This window comes from Cheilinus undulatus, linkage group 15 (assembly GCF_018320785.1).
Source record: "Cheilinus undulatus linkage group 15, ASM1832078v1, whole genome shotgun sequence".
Lineage (NCBI taxonomy): Eukaryota > Metazoa > Chordata > Actinopteri > Labriformes > Labridae > Cheilinus > Cheilinus undulatus.
Window position 1 is genome coordinate 20,228,760 of NC_054879.1, and position 18,169 is coordinate 20,246,928.

The following is an 18,169-nucleotide window of genomic DNA, read 5'->3' on the forward strand; positions in this document are numbered from 1 at the left end:
GAGAAAGAGAGGGGGAGAGAGAATGGATTTTTCTGGTACTTGAGGGGAATGTGGATAGGCCAGGGACATATTTGTGTTAGAAAAGCCTGAAAAGGTGATTTTTGCATAATATGTCCCCTTTAAAATTCTACACAGGTCATCCCTGAATCATTATAGCAGAATACTTTACAGCTGATATATCTTGAGATATCTCATCCAACAAGTAAGTGATAAACATGAGGCCTGATTTTTGACCTATACCCTCCAAAACCCTATCAGTTAGTCCTTTTGTAATTGGGAAAATGTGGGCAAAGCGTGAAAAAAATCCCTCACTGCATTCTTGAGATGAAGCAAGGAACAACATGAGGCCCAATGACTTTGTCCTTTGACCGATAATGTCAAAAATCAGCTAGGGTTAGGGTTAGGGTTACAGCTTATCTTTAAGTCAGTATGAACATTTATGAGAGGCTTAAAGAAAATCCCTGAGAGTGTTGTTAACATAGCATTCAGTAGAATGGCCAGAAAGAAAGGAATAAACATGAATCCCAAAGATTTGACCATTGTCCTGTGCACTACAAAATCATATCAGCTTATACTTTTTTAATATTTCCAAAAACAACCAGAAAACAACACCTCTGGTCTTAGCTAGAGCAGTCACAGAGGCATAGAAATCTTCATCATCATGTTCTTAATACTAATGTTTCTAGTGTGAAAGTTAAGGCTATGTTATCATTCATAAGTGTTGAAGATAAACAGAATTTAATCAATTGTTCTGTCTCTTCTTTTTTATAGTGTGTGCTGGTACAGAGAACAAGCTAAGCACACTGTCGGATCTGGACCAGCAGTACCGCACCCTGAGGAAGTACTATGAGAGCTGTGAAGTCGTAATGGGTAACCTTGAGATCACAAGCATCGACCGCAGCCGGGACCTCACATTCCTCAGGGTAAGGACTAAACAGTGACACACCTGATTGAGAATTGTTCATACAAACCATATTTCCCGAAATGCTACTGTCAAACTAACCCTGGACTGAAAAGACTTTGATTTATTTAAAAGGGATACTGCAATTTTAATAAAGTTCCAGTTGTAAGTATTTTATCAGGGATGAATGCATTTTGGCTGGCAACATGTTCAGAAGTTGAAAGCCCCTGCCAGAGAGAGCTGATTGTCCAAATTAAGATCTACAATGATCCGTCTGATCCTTGGATCAAACTTTGTCAAAGTGATTGTCTAAGTCTTACTAAGAAGTTCAGGTTTGGAACTTTTCATCACCCTCTTCTCATTTGACCTTGTTATCCAGGGAATGCCCTGTTCTCAGATCCTTTTCAGCCAATCAGTGCTCAGATTAGCACCTACGTATAGCCGGCGATAAGAAGCGAGAGCAGTTCTTCTAATCAGGTGTAATCAGGCTTCATGTCTTCTCAGATGAAACGCTAACTGATTGTACGAGAGTACCATTGTGGAAGAAGGCACAGAATAATCAAATCCAAGTAGCTGATCTGGATAATCTCCTTTTTTGATTGAGCATGAATTACAGTCGAAGGCAAAAAAGCATCAAGGCATTGGACATGAACTGATACCTCTCAGAATATTATCTTACTTTTATGAGCAACTTTTAAAAGACATCTTAATTCAGATTTGAGCTGTGCAGCACAGGTGCGCATGCTGAGAGAAGAACCTGAGGGGAAATTGCTTATGTTTACTGCTGCTTCCATTTTATCTTGATAGAAACATGCATTCACATGCAAAAAACAAAGTGTTGGGCGATGATTCCTTCAGGGTATGGAGTAGTAATAATGTAGTAATGAGAGGTCAGGCATGGCAGCAGAAGTAACTGTAGAGGAATTTGCCGGAGAGAGGAAAAAAAGGGGGACGGACTCACTTATTTTTTTGGTGAAATCAGCTGTTACCGTTGACCCTTATTGGCCTTCCACTTCTCCAGAACATCACCCTGACCATTTCATCTGCACTCTGCACCGCCCGCGCCATCAAACTCCAATTGATTCCAGTCTATCCGGGGGGCTGGGGAGCTCCCCTGGTGTTGCGCTAAAGTGCTGACTGTATCAAAGGCTCTGGATTGCTGTGGTGATGAAGCAGGCTTTGCTGAAAAAGCCAAATAAAACAAGCTGTGTTTTTATATATTTGTTTCTGACTGCTATGATATCAAATTAATATGTGAGAAAATAGTATGTTTACATCAGGTAAAAGTAATAGAGTAGCTCATGTGCTGTTTGCATGGATCACAATAGCGTGATTGATCAAAACAGAGCCATTAAGTGTTCTACATTGTGCAAAGCAGCAGTGACAAGACCCCCGGGGATGCAAAACAAACCCAAGATGATATTAAGGAAGAGGGAGCAATGGATGGTAATGTGTTACCATTAGACTCCTGCAGGGGTAATAGGCCCCAATGATTCCAAGAAGAAAACAAAGGTGGAGGGAACATGGCTGCAAAACCAAGCGTGATTGTTGTTAAACTGCACAGAACCAATATGTGCCTCAAAAACACATTTGCACCTTTAGTTTGGTGTTACTGTTAATGCTAATATCACATAAAGGCTAAAGAGGTTAAAGATGCATTTTACTACCTGCTCCTACATTACACCACCTCTCATTTAAGAAAACCGCTCCCTGTGGCGCCGACTTGCCAGGTTCTTCCACCTTACCATGCTTGGCAATTAACATGGGTTAATTGAAGATGCTAATTACGAACACAGGGTGCCAAACAGCAAGGGAGCAGAGGCCAGGGTGCAGCGTGTATTTTTAGGGGGATATTATTATTATTATGATAAGGAACATTAATAACACGCTTCCCCTGGGAGGGAAAACTTCACCTTGAGGTAAAGATGAAAAGAAGGAGTGAGGAAAAAAGCTATTGTGCTGCAGTTTACCATAGCACCTGTCTCTGGGAGGTGATGGAAACTGATGCCTGTGCATTGGCTCCTTCTTTTTCAAGATAGCCGAAAGATTGATGGCTGCCTCCCAAAGCCCCTCAAACAGCTTTAGCAGTAAATAGAGTCCATCTTCCAAACTGCCTCCTCGACAGATGAATCAACGCTTGCGCTGTGATTAATAACTGCATTTGTACTGCACTGAGGCTTTCTCCCCCACCCCCATATATGCTCATTCCAACCAACAGCTCTCAAACTACATGCAGTGTTTACATTGTCAGCATTTAAATCATTGCTAGATCCATATTCTTTGTCTTTTCTTCCAGCTTAGAAGCCAAACATCATCTGCATGCAGAATTAATGGGCATTAAGAACTTGAAAAGACACACTAGGACAACATATCCTGATGTGACGTTCATTTTTGTGAATGGAGCACAGAGGAAAGCAAACACTCATCTCCCTCACGTCACTTTCTGGTGGATGCTCACAAACGGATCTGTGATTATGAAATATTAATTTCTCCCTCTCCTCCCCTCATTGCAGTCTCAGTTGGAACTCACAGCCTGTGCAGTCAGATTGGATTGTTTGTCTAGCCACTGCAACCATTAGTAAACATGTAATTTTCCCCTCAATATTAATGTGCTGATCAGATGGCTTACCAGCCCGGCGCCGATTCACTGACTGCCCACCTCTGTCCCTGTAGTCACAGATAAATTCCTGTATAATCAGTTACAAAAGAAAACATTCAATTATGGTTTTACTGGTGTAAGATAAGAGTAGAGAAAACATATGTTAAGCTAAGGAAATAGAATATTCTGATCTCAGTTAATCCTTTCAAACACAAAATCTCACCTTTTCATATACAATGCCTAGAAAAAGTATTCACCCCCTTGGATGTTTAACCATCTTCTTGACCTCCATATTGAGGTCCAGCTTGTAGTCTCACAATTAGTGAAATGGGGATCACCCAAGTCTGATTAATCAGTATTCGTGGCTACCATTACACCATGAAATGAAAGAAACCAAGCAATTTAGAGAAAAGGTGATTGAAAAGTACAAGTCGGGGAATAGATACAAAAAAAATAAATAAATAAAAAAGCCAAGACACAGCATCTCTCAGAGTTCAGTAAAATCCATCCATCAAGAAGTGACTATGGTACATGTGTACATCTGCCTAGATCAGGCTGTCCCCACAAAATGTGTGACCTTGCTGAGGTGGGAGAAACTCTTCATACAACTACTGTTGCCTAGGTTCACACTTTCCCCACTGTGAAGCACAGTGGTCGCAGCATCATGGTGTGGGGATGCTTCTCTGTAGCCATCAGGCCTGTAAGTCTTTGTAAAAGCCATATTATAAGGACCATGATTGATTTATAAAATCAATGAAAGGGTAAGCCTCTACTGCAGCGATCTTTAGTTGTTGCTTGTTTATGAGTCTTACCTCTTTCAGTTTTGTCTTCACTCAATGTGTGCTTTATTGGGTTGAGATCAGGTGAATGACTTGGCCATTGAAGAACGTAATATTTATCTTCCTTCAGAAACTCTAGGGTTGCTTTTGCAGTATGTTCTGGGTCAACTAGTTCATTTGGCTGTATGTGAGCAGAAAGTTTAATCCTGTAGGTTGTTTGCATTCACGTGATCCTGAATGTCCATTGGGGTTCAGGAAGTGGAGGCAGTCATCAGGAAGGATGGGAATGGAGGAAGGTTAGAACTTTAAAACTCTAAGTGGACCTCTATGCTGCAACTATCATCAGAGAATTTCTACATATATTGAATGTTTGGCACGGTCATAAACAGCTCAAAACAGGGCCTTTTCGGTTGCATTTCTCTATGCAGAAATCACAACTTGACCCCCAAGGGGTGTTTTTGGCTGCAAAGAACCTATACACTTTAGAATTAATCCTACTTTTTAAGCCTTTTTTCTTCTGTCAGAATGGTACAAGTTTATCAGTTTATCCAGACAGTCTTTTTTTTTTAAAGATTATTTTGATGATTTCTGGTAAAGTCTAATCTAGCCTTCCTGTTTTTGAGTGTCACCAGTGGTTTTCACCCTGCTGTAAAGCTTCTGTGTTTACATTCATGAAGGCGTGTTTTTAATTGTAGACTTGACATTGATGCATTAACTACATTTAGAGTAATCTTGACTTGTCTGGTTGTTGTGAAGAGGCTTTCCCTCACCATGGACAGGATTCTGGGATCATCAGCTTCAGTTGTCTCCATGGTCTTCCAGGATTATTGATGTTACTGAGCTGGCCAGTGCAGTCTTATTTGTTTTTCTTTTTAATGAATGAACAAAATTATTTGATTTGGCCCCTCCATATCCATCTTATAGATTTATTTTGTTTTTTCAGCCTAATCACAGCCTCTGTCCTTTGCATTGATAACTCATTGGACTTAATGGTAATAGCTCCAGCCAATGCTACCAAATGACAATCTGACACTTAAAACCATCCCCAGACTTTTTCTCAAATAAATTTTTATTGTAAACAGACCACATGTGGACATGAAATTGCTGCTCAATGATGTGTCCAAATACTTTTGAGCCCCTGATAATGGAGATAGTCTGACTGACATGGCTGTAATTCTTAAATGGGAAGTGTCATAATTTTGGGTGAAACCCCTCAAATTAAAGCTACATTTTAATCATATCAGCATAGTTTTATTCCACATCCATTGTGGTGGCAAATAGAAGCAAAATGATAAGAATTGTGTGAACCACAACCACAGCTATTCATGGCAAAAATAAACAAAACATAGCACATTTATGTAAGGCTAGAGTAGATGACGGGCTGCTTTTTCAGTATTCACAGGTTCCTTGTTAGTCATAAAATGTCTCATTTTAATGATGAGGCTACATCACCTCATTAATCACTTCAATTTATTCCTTTTATTTTGAAGCTACAGTCTCTGACATACATGAGCCTAAGAGGCCTTGTAGAAGGTAAGGGTGTCTGTCCGTCAATGACACTTATGTGAAGTGTTCACTTGACCCTTTCTCAGCTGTCATGGTGACGAGCACCAGATTGAAACTCTGAGTGCACCAGCGAGCAGAAATAACAGACTATGAAGTATGACTAGAGAGTATAGATGTTTAAATCAACTTGAAATAATTTCTTATCAGGATGGATGTGATTATCTACATGCATATATATCAGCTCAGTCCATGCAGAGGAATTATAGCAGCAGAACTTGTAGTCCCAGTTGCCTTAACCCTGCTTTGCTTTGAGTATAGGGGCCAATTATGGGTTAATAAGGAATGGTGGGGTTGAGTAACCATTTTGCTCAAGGGAATCACTTCCTCACATTGTCTAGCTAAAACAAATGCTTCAAAACATGCATTAAGATCCACAAGAAAGAGCAGTATTCCACTCACAAAGGGGAAAGCTTTCTAGAGCCCAGCAACACTGGGCAAAAAAAAAAAAGTGGATTTTTCCTTTATTCCTTCAAAAACATGTACAGTATTATTTCTAAATGCAACCCCCTTCTTAAAGCACATTTTGTACTGCCATGCCAGGACATGAATAAAAGTTGTGATCCTGGAGGAGATAGAGGTGCATTTGACCCAAATAATGACCTGTTAGCAAACCTTTCTCAATCAGCGTCTGAGTTGATCTAAGCCTGACTTTTGTAGCAAGTTCAAACCAGGAGGCTAGCTCTAATGTCACTGACTGATACGTTGTAGGGAAGGATGGTTGTTTAGACCTCGGCTTTTGAACTTAAAACAGTTAACACAACAAAAGTTTAAGGCTGAACAGATGAACAAACTTCAGTTTTTGAAAAGCAGTTTAAAGTTTAAGGAATGAGTATGAACAAAGAACAAGACTTGTTGGTCCTGTCTGAAACTCCACTAACTTAATCATTTGAACAGCTAATATCTGTTGTAAAATGTGGCAGAAGTTCTCATATCTGACTATGCTTTTAACATGCTGATAATATTGTGCATCCCTAATGCACTGACATTATTAAACCAGATCCAAGGATGGTCCTTTAATTGAGTCTATATGGGGCCCAGTACTTTCTGTGAGAGAGCCTTCATCACCGAAGGTTGTTCAAGAAATATTTCACTAGTTTAGAAAAATAGATTTTGATCACACTGTTTGATAAAGGGCAGGAATAACTGAAACACAGTGGATGTAGCTAAGGTTTTAGTGACTCTCCTTCCTCCAGATACTGGATTTAAGTAATTTCTTAAGTTATTTTTTACACCGTGACGCTGTGAAGACTAAAAAGTGAATGCTCTGTCTTTCGGCTGCTCTTTTAGTAAGGCATAAGGTTTGTCATGCTCGAGGAGGTCAGCTGACCATCTGGGTCTGTGCATATGAACCATCTGAAAACCCTGCTGTGCAATGACCAGCTGACGCTTGCATCAGCTGCATGTATGCGTGAATGAGTGCATGTAAGTCATCTGTTCATCTCTCCTCCCTCCCTATTTCACTTCTACCCTGACAATTTTATGCTGAGCTCCCAATGACTGACTGATTGCTAGTTTGTAAATTCTGACTGAGTCAGCCTTACAGATTATGCTGCCTTCAGGTGCCTGTCAGACACACTTCAGATGCTTTTAATGCATGCTGGAAGAATGAAAGTGCAATACTATAAAGATCAGGAAACACATCAATCCATCTCTCATGGATGAACATGTTTTAAAGCCCCTGTGAAAAACTAAGCACCACTTTTACAACCTTGTCTTAATCGGTGGTGGATATATCTGAGTAGGGTTTTCTTTAACAGTAACACATCACTCACTGTTAAACTTTGGTGTAAAAATTTTAAACAAAGGCTGTTTCCACAGATCGCTGTTGTCCACAACTGGCAGCAGTAACAAGTGTTTTAAAAAATCAGTCCAGGGAGCCCTTTTGGCTCAGTTGGGGCAGTGAGCGCCCATGTACAAAGACTGTAGTTGTAATGCACTGGTTGCAGGACCGATTCCCAGTCTCGGCACTGTTTGGCACATGTCTTCCCCCAGTTCTATTTTGCTATATTTACTTTAATACTTTTGCTTTCCTATCCTAAAGGAAGGTAAAAAGCCCAAGAAAAATATTATCTTAAAAAACGGTGTTGAGTTCTGATAAAAACTGCCACCATGGTTACATTTGAGTTAATCACCACTTGTCAACATTTACCGGCTTGCAGTTCAACAATCCCCACCTGTAGCTCCTGCCTCAGTCTCCTAAAATGACTCTGATCAGTCCATCCATTCTGAGAGCAGGCATAAACATTTCAGATTGAACCTTCATAAGATGGATCTGCCTGATGAGACATAGAATCTGGCCAATCCATCGCCTCGCCAAGGTCACAGTCAGTCGGCAGGTTCTGCTTGCCTCAGTCAATTGTCTTGACCGAGTCCAAATGCACTCGTAGCTGCCATGTAACTGGCTGATGAGACTTGAGTTGTATGTATGTACCTAAAAGTGACGAGAGAGTGTGTTTGTGTATATAAAAGTATGTTAGTATTTGGACAGTGACAGTTTTTATTATTTTCTACGTTTTACCAAAACGGATTGAAATCAAACAATCAAAGTGTGACTGAATGTAAACTTTCAGTTTTAATTTGAGGAATTTCCCGAAAACATGGAATTTATGATTTAGAAATTACACATGATGCTCCTCTGAGACCAACAATGTAGTATACGACAAGAAGAGACACAAGTTATAATGAGTTAAATAACTTTTGAGCCATAAATTGTTGCCACGTTGTCCAGAAGCCCTCCGTTCTGCTGTTCTGGTCTAATGCTATCCAGGCCTTTGTAGCCCTTGCCTGCACAAATAGAACCAATGCAAAGAAGCACAAGGACTTTTTTGTAAATATGTGAATATTTTCCAGACTTTTGTAAAAGAATGAAAAAGTCTTAGTCTTTATAGTCTCATAGCTTTTTTAAAATTTAAGTGATATTATAGCAGCCCGCATATTCTTAAAGCCCAGGCTATCCTGAGAAAAGGATGTTTAGAGCTTGACTGTGCACCACAGGGTTGATGGTTTACAAGCTTTTTAAGATAATAAGTCCAGGCAAGACAAAATGGTTAAAAAATAGCTCAAGGCTAAGAGGGTTTATTAAGAGTACCTCCATGTCAAGGGCTCAAAAGTGTTTGGATAAACTGGCATTATTAAAAAATAAATCAATCTCTGCATCACCATGAGAGGGGCTAAGAGAGAGGGAGGAAGCCTTTCAGTTACCACAGATTGAGGTGTGATGTCCCCTCTTAAAACATGTTGAACATACTGCAGATCATTTTGTCAAAAGAGCTGAAAGATGCAAAAAATAAAGCTACAGAACAAGTTTGATTGGGGGTGCAGTGAAGGGATGGGTGCAGGTGTGTGTTTCTGCAGTGTTATGTAAGTTCATACTGAAAGAGAGCTCGACTCAAACTGAAAAAAATGAACTAGAAATCCATGAAGAAAACCAAACTGTGAGGTTTGTGATCCGTTGAACTACTAAAGAAACACTACAGTTGTAAAAATCAGGTTCATTGCCAAGTACATTTGTACAAACAAGGGATTTGAAGCAGTGTTATAGCTCAGAATCATGAACACAGGAGTAGAACAAAAAGGGAAAAGCTATTAAACAGCAGCACTCTTGCTGTCAAGGAATTTTTATATAAAAGACTAAAAGCAATGGAAGAAAAGTTAGAAAAAGAAGAGACAAGCTGGTGTGTCTTTAATTGCTTCTTCATGGCTCAGTCAATGAAAAGTTAAACATGAAGTTGCCCCTAACTGTTTTTCCCACCGCATTTGAATGCAGCATCTATCCCCGTCTCCTGACATCTTTCTTCATACTTCTTCCTGACTGGCATATTTGTCCCTCGGGCGCCATCGGTGCTGCCCTCCCCAGCTCTCTAATTGTTGATGCACTGTTCAGAGAGTGCAGATTACGTTGCCCCCCACCCCAACCCCACCCACCCAGCCCTTCTCCTCGGCAAAACTCCTTCAATATTAATGAAGACTGATGAAGTGCTAGGGAGCCCCTGTCTTTCAGGCCCGACCTAGATTGGATTGACAATTGCAATTAGCGTCCCCTCAAGTTCATTTCCATCACTTAAATTTGACATGAAGAAGGACAGTGTGGGGTGGATGGCAGTGGGACCACTGAGAGAAAGACAACCCCTGTAGAGGAAAGGTTGGACGGAGGGAAACAGGGTGAAAGAGTTGGATCAGGAGTTTGAAAGCTCAACTGCAGAGAAGGAGAGAAAGATTCAGCTGGTGCGATGACTCACAATTTTACATTTCTTACCTCCTTTTTTTCATCATTTAAAGTCTGAGCCAGATGTTTGTCCATCTTACATTCAAATCCACTTTAAGACCATAAAGTCTGGCTTAGCTTGTACTCCAGATTGCGTGCCTTCTGCTAGTACCTGTTAAGCTTAGTATGTTCTTTCAGTATTTACCTAAAGCAGCATTTCACTTCCTGCATTTCTCCTCTTACCAAATGGATTGCCTGTCAGTGAATGTGTGTGTAGGAGAGAAAGAAGCAGAGAGTGTGAGATACCAGGGAAAATTAATGATCCTCCATCCTTTAGCAGGGAAAAGAAGCACAAGGTGATAGTCAGAGGTTGATGATGTGTCATGTTTGTGACAAGTTTTAACCTGTGTGCATGCATAAATGTGTGTATGAGAATGTGCAGAAAACTTTCTCTTTGTAATGGTGACATCAATTTTCAAACCACCCTTTCTCAAATTGACTGGAGCAATTGGTTCTGCCCGTGAAGGAAAGAATGTGTGTTTGCAGTCATATGCAGAGTTAAAAGCCTGTCTCTATGTTTGACTGACAGATACATTTTCTTGCTCTCCTTCTCACTGCTGGTCAGCTCATATCATTTTCTTCTCCTGTCTCCTGAAAACGGTCCAGATCTGATAGAGCAAGGGTAAGAGAAAAGCAAAAATACAGAGGTTAAATATCAGTTCACAAGAAAAAGGAGAAAAAATCTTTTCTGCCTCTATTTCCCATCCCTCAAACAAGCCAACACACACTCACTGTTTGTATTGACCTGCTGCCTTGTTGAGGGTAATGCGGGAAAATCTGCAGATTAAACACGCACTGAAACCTGCTGACCTGTTTGAGTTGAAACTAACTGAAAAAAATCTGTACTAGATCACAGAGGGCTTAGAACTGCTGCACCATCATTAATGTGTGGAAGATAAGGGAGAACACTGCATTGACTAGACAGTTTCAATGCTTTCTTGAAGTAGTGAAGACTGTCGTAGTAAGGTTTGTCCAACTTACTGTTACTTCTTCAAGTTAACATGGTAAAGAACTGCAAATAAAAGCATTATGATATGCAGTGACTACAGTTTTTACTTAAGAAATCTTACATTTTAGGGATGCACGAAATTGGATTTTTGCCGATATCCAATATTTTAAAACTCATTTGGCCGATACGGATATTTAATTAAAGTGTTCTACTGTAAAAGCACCAATTCCATGCTGTACTACAAATATTTTTTTTCTAAATATTGGTAGTCTATTTTTTTTAGAAAAAGACAAAACATTTGATTTTTATCAGAAATGAAAGATGTATTGATTTTATCAAATACAGCCACACACTAATGAAAAACTTACAGTAATGTCTTTGGGTTACATGTGCATTACATGCTACACGTATTCTTAACAGTACAGCAAAAGTCATCTGCATCTTTGAAGGCAAAAAAAGCAGCAAAATAACCTGCTGATACTGAGTTCCACAGTGCAAAAAAGAGGTAGCTTATACATTTAGATTGTTTCTCCCTAATACTCAGCCAGTTTGTATAACAACAAATAGATTCTTAAATGCAAAAAACACAGTAGTCAGTCATTGCTTTTGCCATGTTTCGGTCACTGTCACGTAGCACAACATACACATTCCTTATCTCTATTTTCCATATCCGAAACATGTTATCAAAAGCGGTTGCAACTGCGACTGCGATAAAGCTAATATGTTTAGCTTTAACAAGGAGTTTCTCTTCTCTATGTGACTGGAAACGAAGGTTTGCAGTTCAGGCAAGGCTACAAGCACCTGCTAGGTATAATGTAGTGGGGCTTTAAATGCATCATTAGCCCGTGGAAGCCCGTATATTCTACCACGCTGAAAGACTGAATGTCAAGAGCTACAAATTCAATAATTTTCCTGTTCAGCTCCTTACCTTTGGGTGGTTGCTGCTGTATTTTTTAGTGTTTTCAAATGACATAAGTAGAGGCTGTTGGTGAGTTTTCCTTAGCACAAAGTTTTGTCATTCTTTATCTTAAGAAAGTCATCAGGGTGACGGTCTTTTTAGATGCAAAATAAAGATGTTGTCGTGCTCCTCCTCAGATCACATGTACTTAACAAGCGATGCAAACAGCTACTTTGCTGTCTTGTTCCCCACCTCAAACTTCACACACACACAGCCAACGTGTGCTTCGTGATGTCACATTATTGGCCGTACAGATCACTTTTGAAGTGAGTTTGAAGAATACTTGCCTTCTGGTTTGCCTTACCTGTGGGGTCCCTCAGGGCTAAGTTTAGGATTCTCTTTTGTTGTCTTTATAAATGCTGCCACAGAGTGCCCTTATGAGGGGGCACTGCATAGATAATTTATGTCTTTTATAAACACAGCTATTACATCCTGTTTGGACTTAAGCCCACTGTCTCACTATGTAAAAACTTTTACTACAAAGCTCACCAATCACTGCTTCTGTCTGTGATATTTTTGGTTAGGGCTTTAAGACACTAATTAAAGTGTCTACATTATTATGCACATCTGTGATATCAAGATTTTAACTCACACTATGAAGTAAAGTAAGAGCCTTACATTATGTAAGGAAGATTTCAGTGGTATTTGGCTTATTAACTATGAATGTTTAGTTCTGTTGAGTTAAAGGACATACACTATTGGTTTGGCTTCTTTAGTTGATGGAATTTTTTCAGCATAAATGATTGATTGTTGATTGAATGTTTTTCATTGTTAGTGTCATTGATCAATGTTGTGCATTTAAGCCTTAAAACTTATTTCAAATTTAGTGTATTTTATTATTTTATTATTATTATTAATCTGTTACTAAAAATATTTGCAACTTAATTTACAAAATTCACTTGCCATTGCAAAATTAGGGCCTCAAAAAAGTGCAACTTTTACCATTACTTCTTTTAAAAGGCTTTCAAAATAATGTCTGGAGCAAAAGCTCCAGATGTTCTTGCTGGGACTATTAAATGATTGAAAAACTTTGTCATGTGCACAAGATGTAACTTCAGCAGACAACTTTGAGAAATCTAAACATCAGAGACACGACAGCACCACAGATGTAGATGTATGCCATTTCTTCACTGCTCACATACACACCAGAGGTGGTGGTACTTATCGTAACAGAGCAGTGGCAGACTGAATAGACAGGCAGGAGTGAGGAGACAGAACACGCCCTGACAATAGCCTCGCCTGCTCCTCTGATGCCTTTCAAACTTCATATCTGCCTCCCTCTGCAGCCTTCCTAAAAAACTAAGTGATATAGACCGACCTCTCAGGAGGATTGAAATCAATTTCTACCCGCTGAGACTTAGATGAGGGACTCCTTTTCAAGAAAGTCTGGTATTAAGACTCAGACGCCCCAAGTAGTGGCAGACTCTTATCGTCCTCATTAACAACAGCCTATTGATAACAGCACCTATGAAAAACAGCCACCGGCACATTTTATCAACTCATTCAACCTGTGCTAGTTAGTCTGTGCATAACAATAAGGGACACAGTGGGCTTGGCTTGCTTTGTCTGAAGAGTTAGAATTCTGTTAGAGCCCCATAATTTTGTCTTTTTTCCATCCTTTTTCTGTTGTTCAGACTTTGTCTGGAGATGCGGGCTGTTGGTGTCTTACACTAGAGTACCTCACTTAATCTATGTTGTGTAAAAGTCACACTATGATGTCCATGGTATCTCTCTTTTATTTAGAACAATAAACTTCCCAAGTAGTGTTAAAATCCTGCTGCATTGGAAAAATAAGAATGCAAGTAAAATAAGTATTATTATCATAAAGTTGCAAAATACTACAAGTCTTATTTTACCACCACCATAATAAGCTTGCAAGAAACCCTGTGCTTTGGTGTTCTGTTTTCTGTTCTGTTATATTCTTAAAGGGTTTTACTAACTCCATGCTCACTTATTTTTCTAACTTTGTCTCATCTCTTGTGTATGAACACTTTGGTTATATTTTACCACAGCACATGCACTTATATAACCACAAAGTGCCTTGTTTAGCTTAAGTTATAAATCCTAATCCTTGTATAAAATGTGAATGGGAAAAAGAAGCAACCTACAGTTCAATGCAGCTCTAAGTGTGACATTTAATGTTCAATTTGTTAAACTTTATCTATTTATGTTTTATTTATTCGTTTAATGAAATGTACAAACATTCTGAATTTGTTGCCATCAATGTGTTCCAAAAAGTTGGTACAGGGATTTTGAATGCTCAAAAACACCTGGAACACATCAACTGTGTCAGTTAAATATACACTGAAAAAAACTGCAGATCACTCTACTTTGATTTATTCATATTTTGCACAAAGTCATATCTCTTTTGGAAATGGGGTTTGTGAAATTTTTGCACCAAAAAATGAGTTCTCTGTTATTTAATTTTTAATTTAACAATTTGCATAACCTTAAATATCTTTTCAAAGCTGCAGAAATGGTTAACTTTCATAGTTTTAACCATATAGATTACCATGATGGGCTGCCACAGTAGACGTGACATATTTATCATTGCTAGGGAAACACTGGATGCTATATCAAATAGGAAGTGATAACCACTTCTAGAAGCTGCTCCTCTGTTGCTGTATCTCATTCATGTCGTGTGCTGGTTGCTTGTGATGGACCACCATTCAGACCAGCATCAACTGAGGAGAGTAAGGTGGTAGCTACGGGGGGGCTTTAGTTGTACTGGGGGCTGATAGCAATGGCTGCTTCCGGTGTAGCAATTAGCTCAATGAAGCTATAGCATAGCAGCAGTCTTATCAGAACTGGAAAACATTTCTTAATTGAAATAAGAGTTAAAAGCCACACTCAAAGCCTGTCAGGATTGAAAAGATGTTTTCTTCTTCTCTTGACCTGCTTTGGCACTAGTTTGCATTTATTACTGGTAGGGTAACTCCCTGGGGTCAAGGGTGTAGTTGTCCATTTTTGACTACCTTTGATTTTACTTTAATATTTCACCTTAAACTGTTTACCTTGCCTTGTTTGCAGGGCTTGACATTAACACCCGCCAACTAGCCAAATGCGGGTGGATTTTGGCCGTGGTGGGTAGCAGCATCATTCTAACTAGCCACGATGGCGGGTTGAATCTATCAGTGTCACAACTTATGCTTCACTCTGAAAGTGCTTGTCAGTTAGCCCTTATGATTTAGGCTTGTTACAGAGAGGTTTGGGCACATACAAGCCTCAAATTTCCCCCAAAACAACTGAAAAGTGGCTGGTCTCATCATCCATCTGTGTGTTTTTACGCAGCGCAGGGCTTCATGCTGTATGATGCACATAAACATGACACTCACACACATATATGGACACACTCACACTGATGTATTGGTTATTTAGACTGAAGGCTTCTTTCTGTGTGGGGAAAAGTTTCAGAATGTTGGAGGATAAATTCAGACCTGAACATTTTTCTGCTTATATGCACCCCTCTCTCCACGGAGGGTCAGCGCCTTAGCGCCGTGTGTGTGTGTGCTCCAGCTGTGTCCCTCTCTCTTGTGTGAGCCAGGGTGTGCAGCGGGTCTGAGTATTATTTGAGTAATACTCCATCTTTATTTTTTTGTTTGTTAAGGGCGTTCTAAATGATAAAACCTGCGCATGCGCGCATAATTTAATACCTTTGATACGTTTGTGTAATGATTTGCTTTGTATCGATCATTAACGGTTATAAAAGATGAGAGAAACTCTGAAACTTAAAATCAGTTCACTGAGGCAGTCAGAAACAGAGGCAGAAGGATAAAAGTCTGTAACCGTTCACTTTGGAGTCAAAGGGAATTAAACTAAACAGTGTTTTTTTTTGCTTCTATTATTAAACAACAGACAGTCCATGCACCAAATGTAAGTCATCTATTATTTAAACAGATAGTTTGATACATTTTAGACACACATATGAAGTCATTTCCACCATAAAGTTTAAAGGAGACTAGAGCAGAGGACAGGAGAAGTAGAGCACGTGTGTCATATTGTATCATACCCTTTGAACCAAATTTGGCATTTAGCTCATAGTTTCCAACATCGAAATTGTGGCTAGTGGAAATACCGAGTGGCTAGTAAGTTTGCAAAACCACTAGTCACTGTGGCTGGTGAGCAAAAAAGTTAATGTCAAGCCCTGCTTGTTTGGTGTAATTTTTTCTCATTACAACCTCATATGTGATTTTAAAGTTATTTTTTTTATTTTGACCTACTGTATTAACCCATTGGACCAAACATCACACAAAAGAACAAAACCTGAGCAGATAAAAAGTTTTAATTCTTTATTGTGAAAGAACAAAGTTAGCAAGCATCAGAAAAAGCATGGCTTCAACTGTTTATCATAAATGTTGTTTAACTTGATCGATCAACACCATTTAAAATCTGGTATAGAGCTTGAAATCCACACTTTTATCTTGCCACTATGTCCTCTTGAATCAGTCAAGTGATCTGGGCATGCCGGCATGTCAGTAGACTCCAGAGGGTTGTACTATAAGCTGGTGTACACAATGGCTGCTAGTGCTGCAGAAAAGTGACAGTTCAACCATATCTCTTTATTATAATAAGAGTAAAGAGCTACACTAAAAGCTTCTCTTGGCAGATAGGATGTTTTGGCACGTCTCTCGATTGGCTTCGGCAAGAGTTTTAGCCACTGACAAGCTCCACTTTTCATAAACTTTCCGTGACAGTGCTAGCCTGTACAGCTCAGATTGGTCCTGGAGCTGTGCCATACCGTTCTCAAACTTGTTGAAAGGGTTTAACAAGGTCTGAGTAAGAGCCAATGCTTTTTGAGGCGTTCCAACCATGATAAGACACTCCTATGTTTAAACACCTCTATCCCAACACGAAGTCTGAGATAAATTAATTAGATGTTGCTGCTTAATATCTCAAGATAACATCAGTGAAACATGTGGTGCTGAAAGATGACCATTTTTATCGTCACCACTATGATATGAGGTAATTATACTTGCTGCAATATATAAATAAGTTTAATGGCAGTGTGCCTGCTGTTTTAAAATTCATCGACACCTTGAGACAAAAAAAGTCTGTATACTTTATTTGCATCTAAAGATCAAACCTGGAGGTATAATTATTTTTAATTGAAAAAAATCAAGTCAGCATTACTATAAAAGCCATATGAAGAGGAAAAACAGACCCACTCCTTATCCATACCACATTATGCACAGATTCCCTTCAAATTAACGACATACAGTATATAATTTGCATTCAAAGTGCTCAGCGTCTCAACCATCCAGGCTGTGTTTACCATCCCGGTTTTATTGCTGAAAAGAGCAACACACAATGCAATTAATGCTTCCTTCTGCATTCCCATCCTCTCTTCCTTTCTCCCCCCTCCCCCAGCTCAGGGTGCACTAACTAGTCAGTGTTTGAATAAAAACTCATTAGGATTACATAGCCATTTAGCTAAGTGACACAGGGTATAATTGTACCATCCATCAATTGCTGTGTAATAACACACTCGGAGGAGCTAAATGTTGATTAGCCCTCAAGCAATTTCACCAGTGGGTTTGGGGGAATAAATAGCCAGAAGAGATTGGGTGGGGAGAAGGGTAGTGGGTGGCTTTTGAGGGTGTTGCGGTCATGGGCGCTGACCCATGCCAGCCAAATTAACTCGGAAAGGGTTGAAAACAGTGTCAAAGACCAGCAAAGCATCACTTTCTGTCCCTGTTGGCCTTTTTGTCTTGCTCTGTCAGACAGCCTCCCACCCACTCTCATCACGCCGGCACAATGATCTGGACAAAGCAGGCTGACTTTGGGTACAAGCTAGTGATATTAGATGTTTTTTTCACAGATAAACACAATTAACATTAACGGAATAAGCTTTTCTTCAATCTTAGTAAAATGCCAAGTTGTTCAAACTTGACTGCTCAAAATTAAGTCTTCAGATAGCCTTTGTGCTGAGGGCAAGCCTTTTTTGTGTCAGATCTTCAAAATGCCAAAGGTGAATGCATGATGTAAGAAGTAATGTCAGTGAGTCAGCTTACTCTGCTATTTATTTATTTATTTTATTTTATTATTTAAACTTAGTGTCACAAATAACTAACTTCTTTATTTTGCAACAGTAAGTCCAGTGCTCCATTAACAGATACCCATCCAGCTAACCTGCAGCTCTGCTCTAGTTAAAAG

At 39.4% G+C, this 18,169-nt stretch overlaps 1 protein-coding gene across 1 annotated transcript in view; it reads left to right on the top strand.

Annotated features, from left to right (window-relative positions):
- The window catches only part of LOC121522464 (receptor tyrosine-protein kinase erbB-4-like), a 536,924-nt gene that overhangs the window by 259,787 nt on the left and 258,968 nt on the right, over nucleotides 1-18,169 (top strand). Inside the window, exon 2 of the mRNA XM_041806890.1 lies at nucleotides 772-923. Within this exon, the coding sequence (XP_041662824.1) occupies nucleotides 772-923 (152 nt within the window). The remainder of the gene's footprint in view (nucleotides 1-771; nucleotides 924-18,169) is intronic.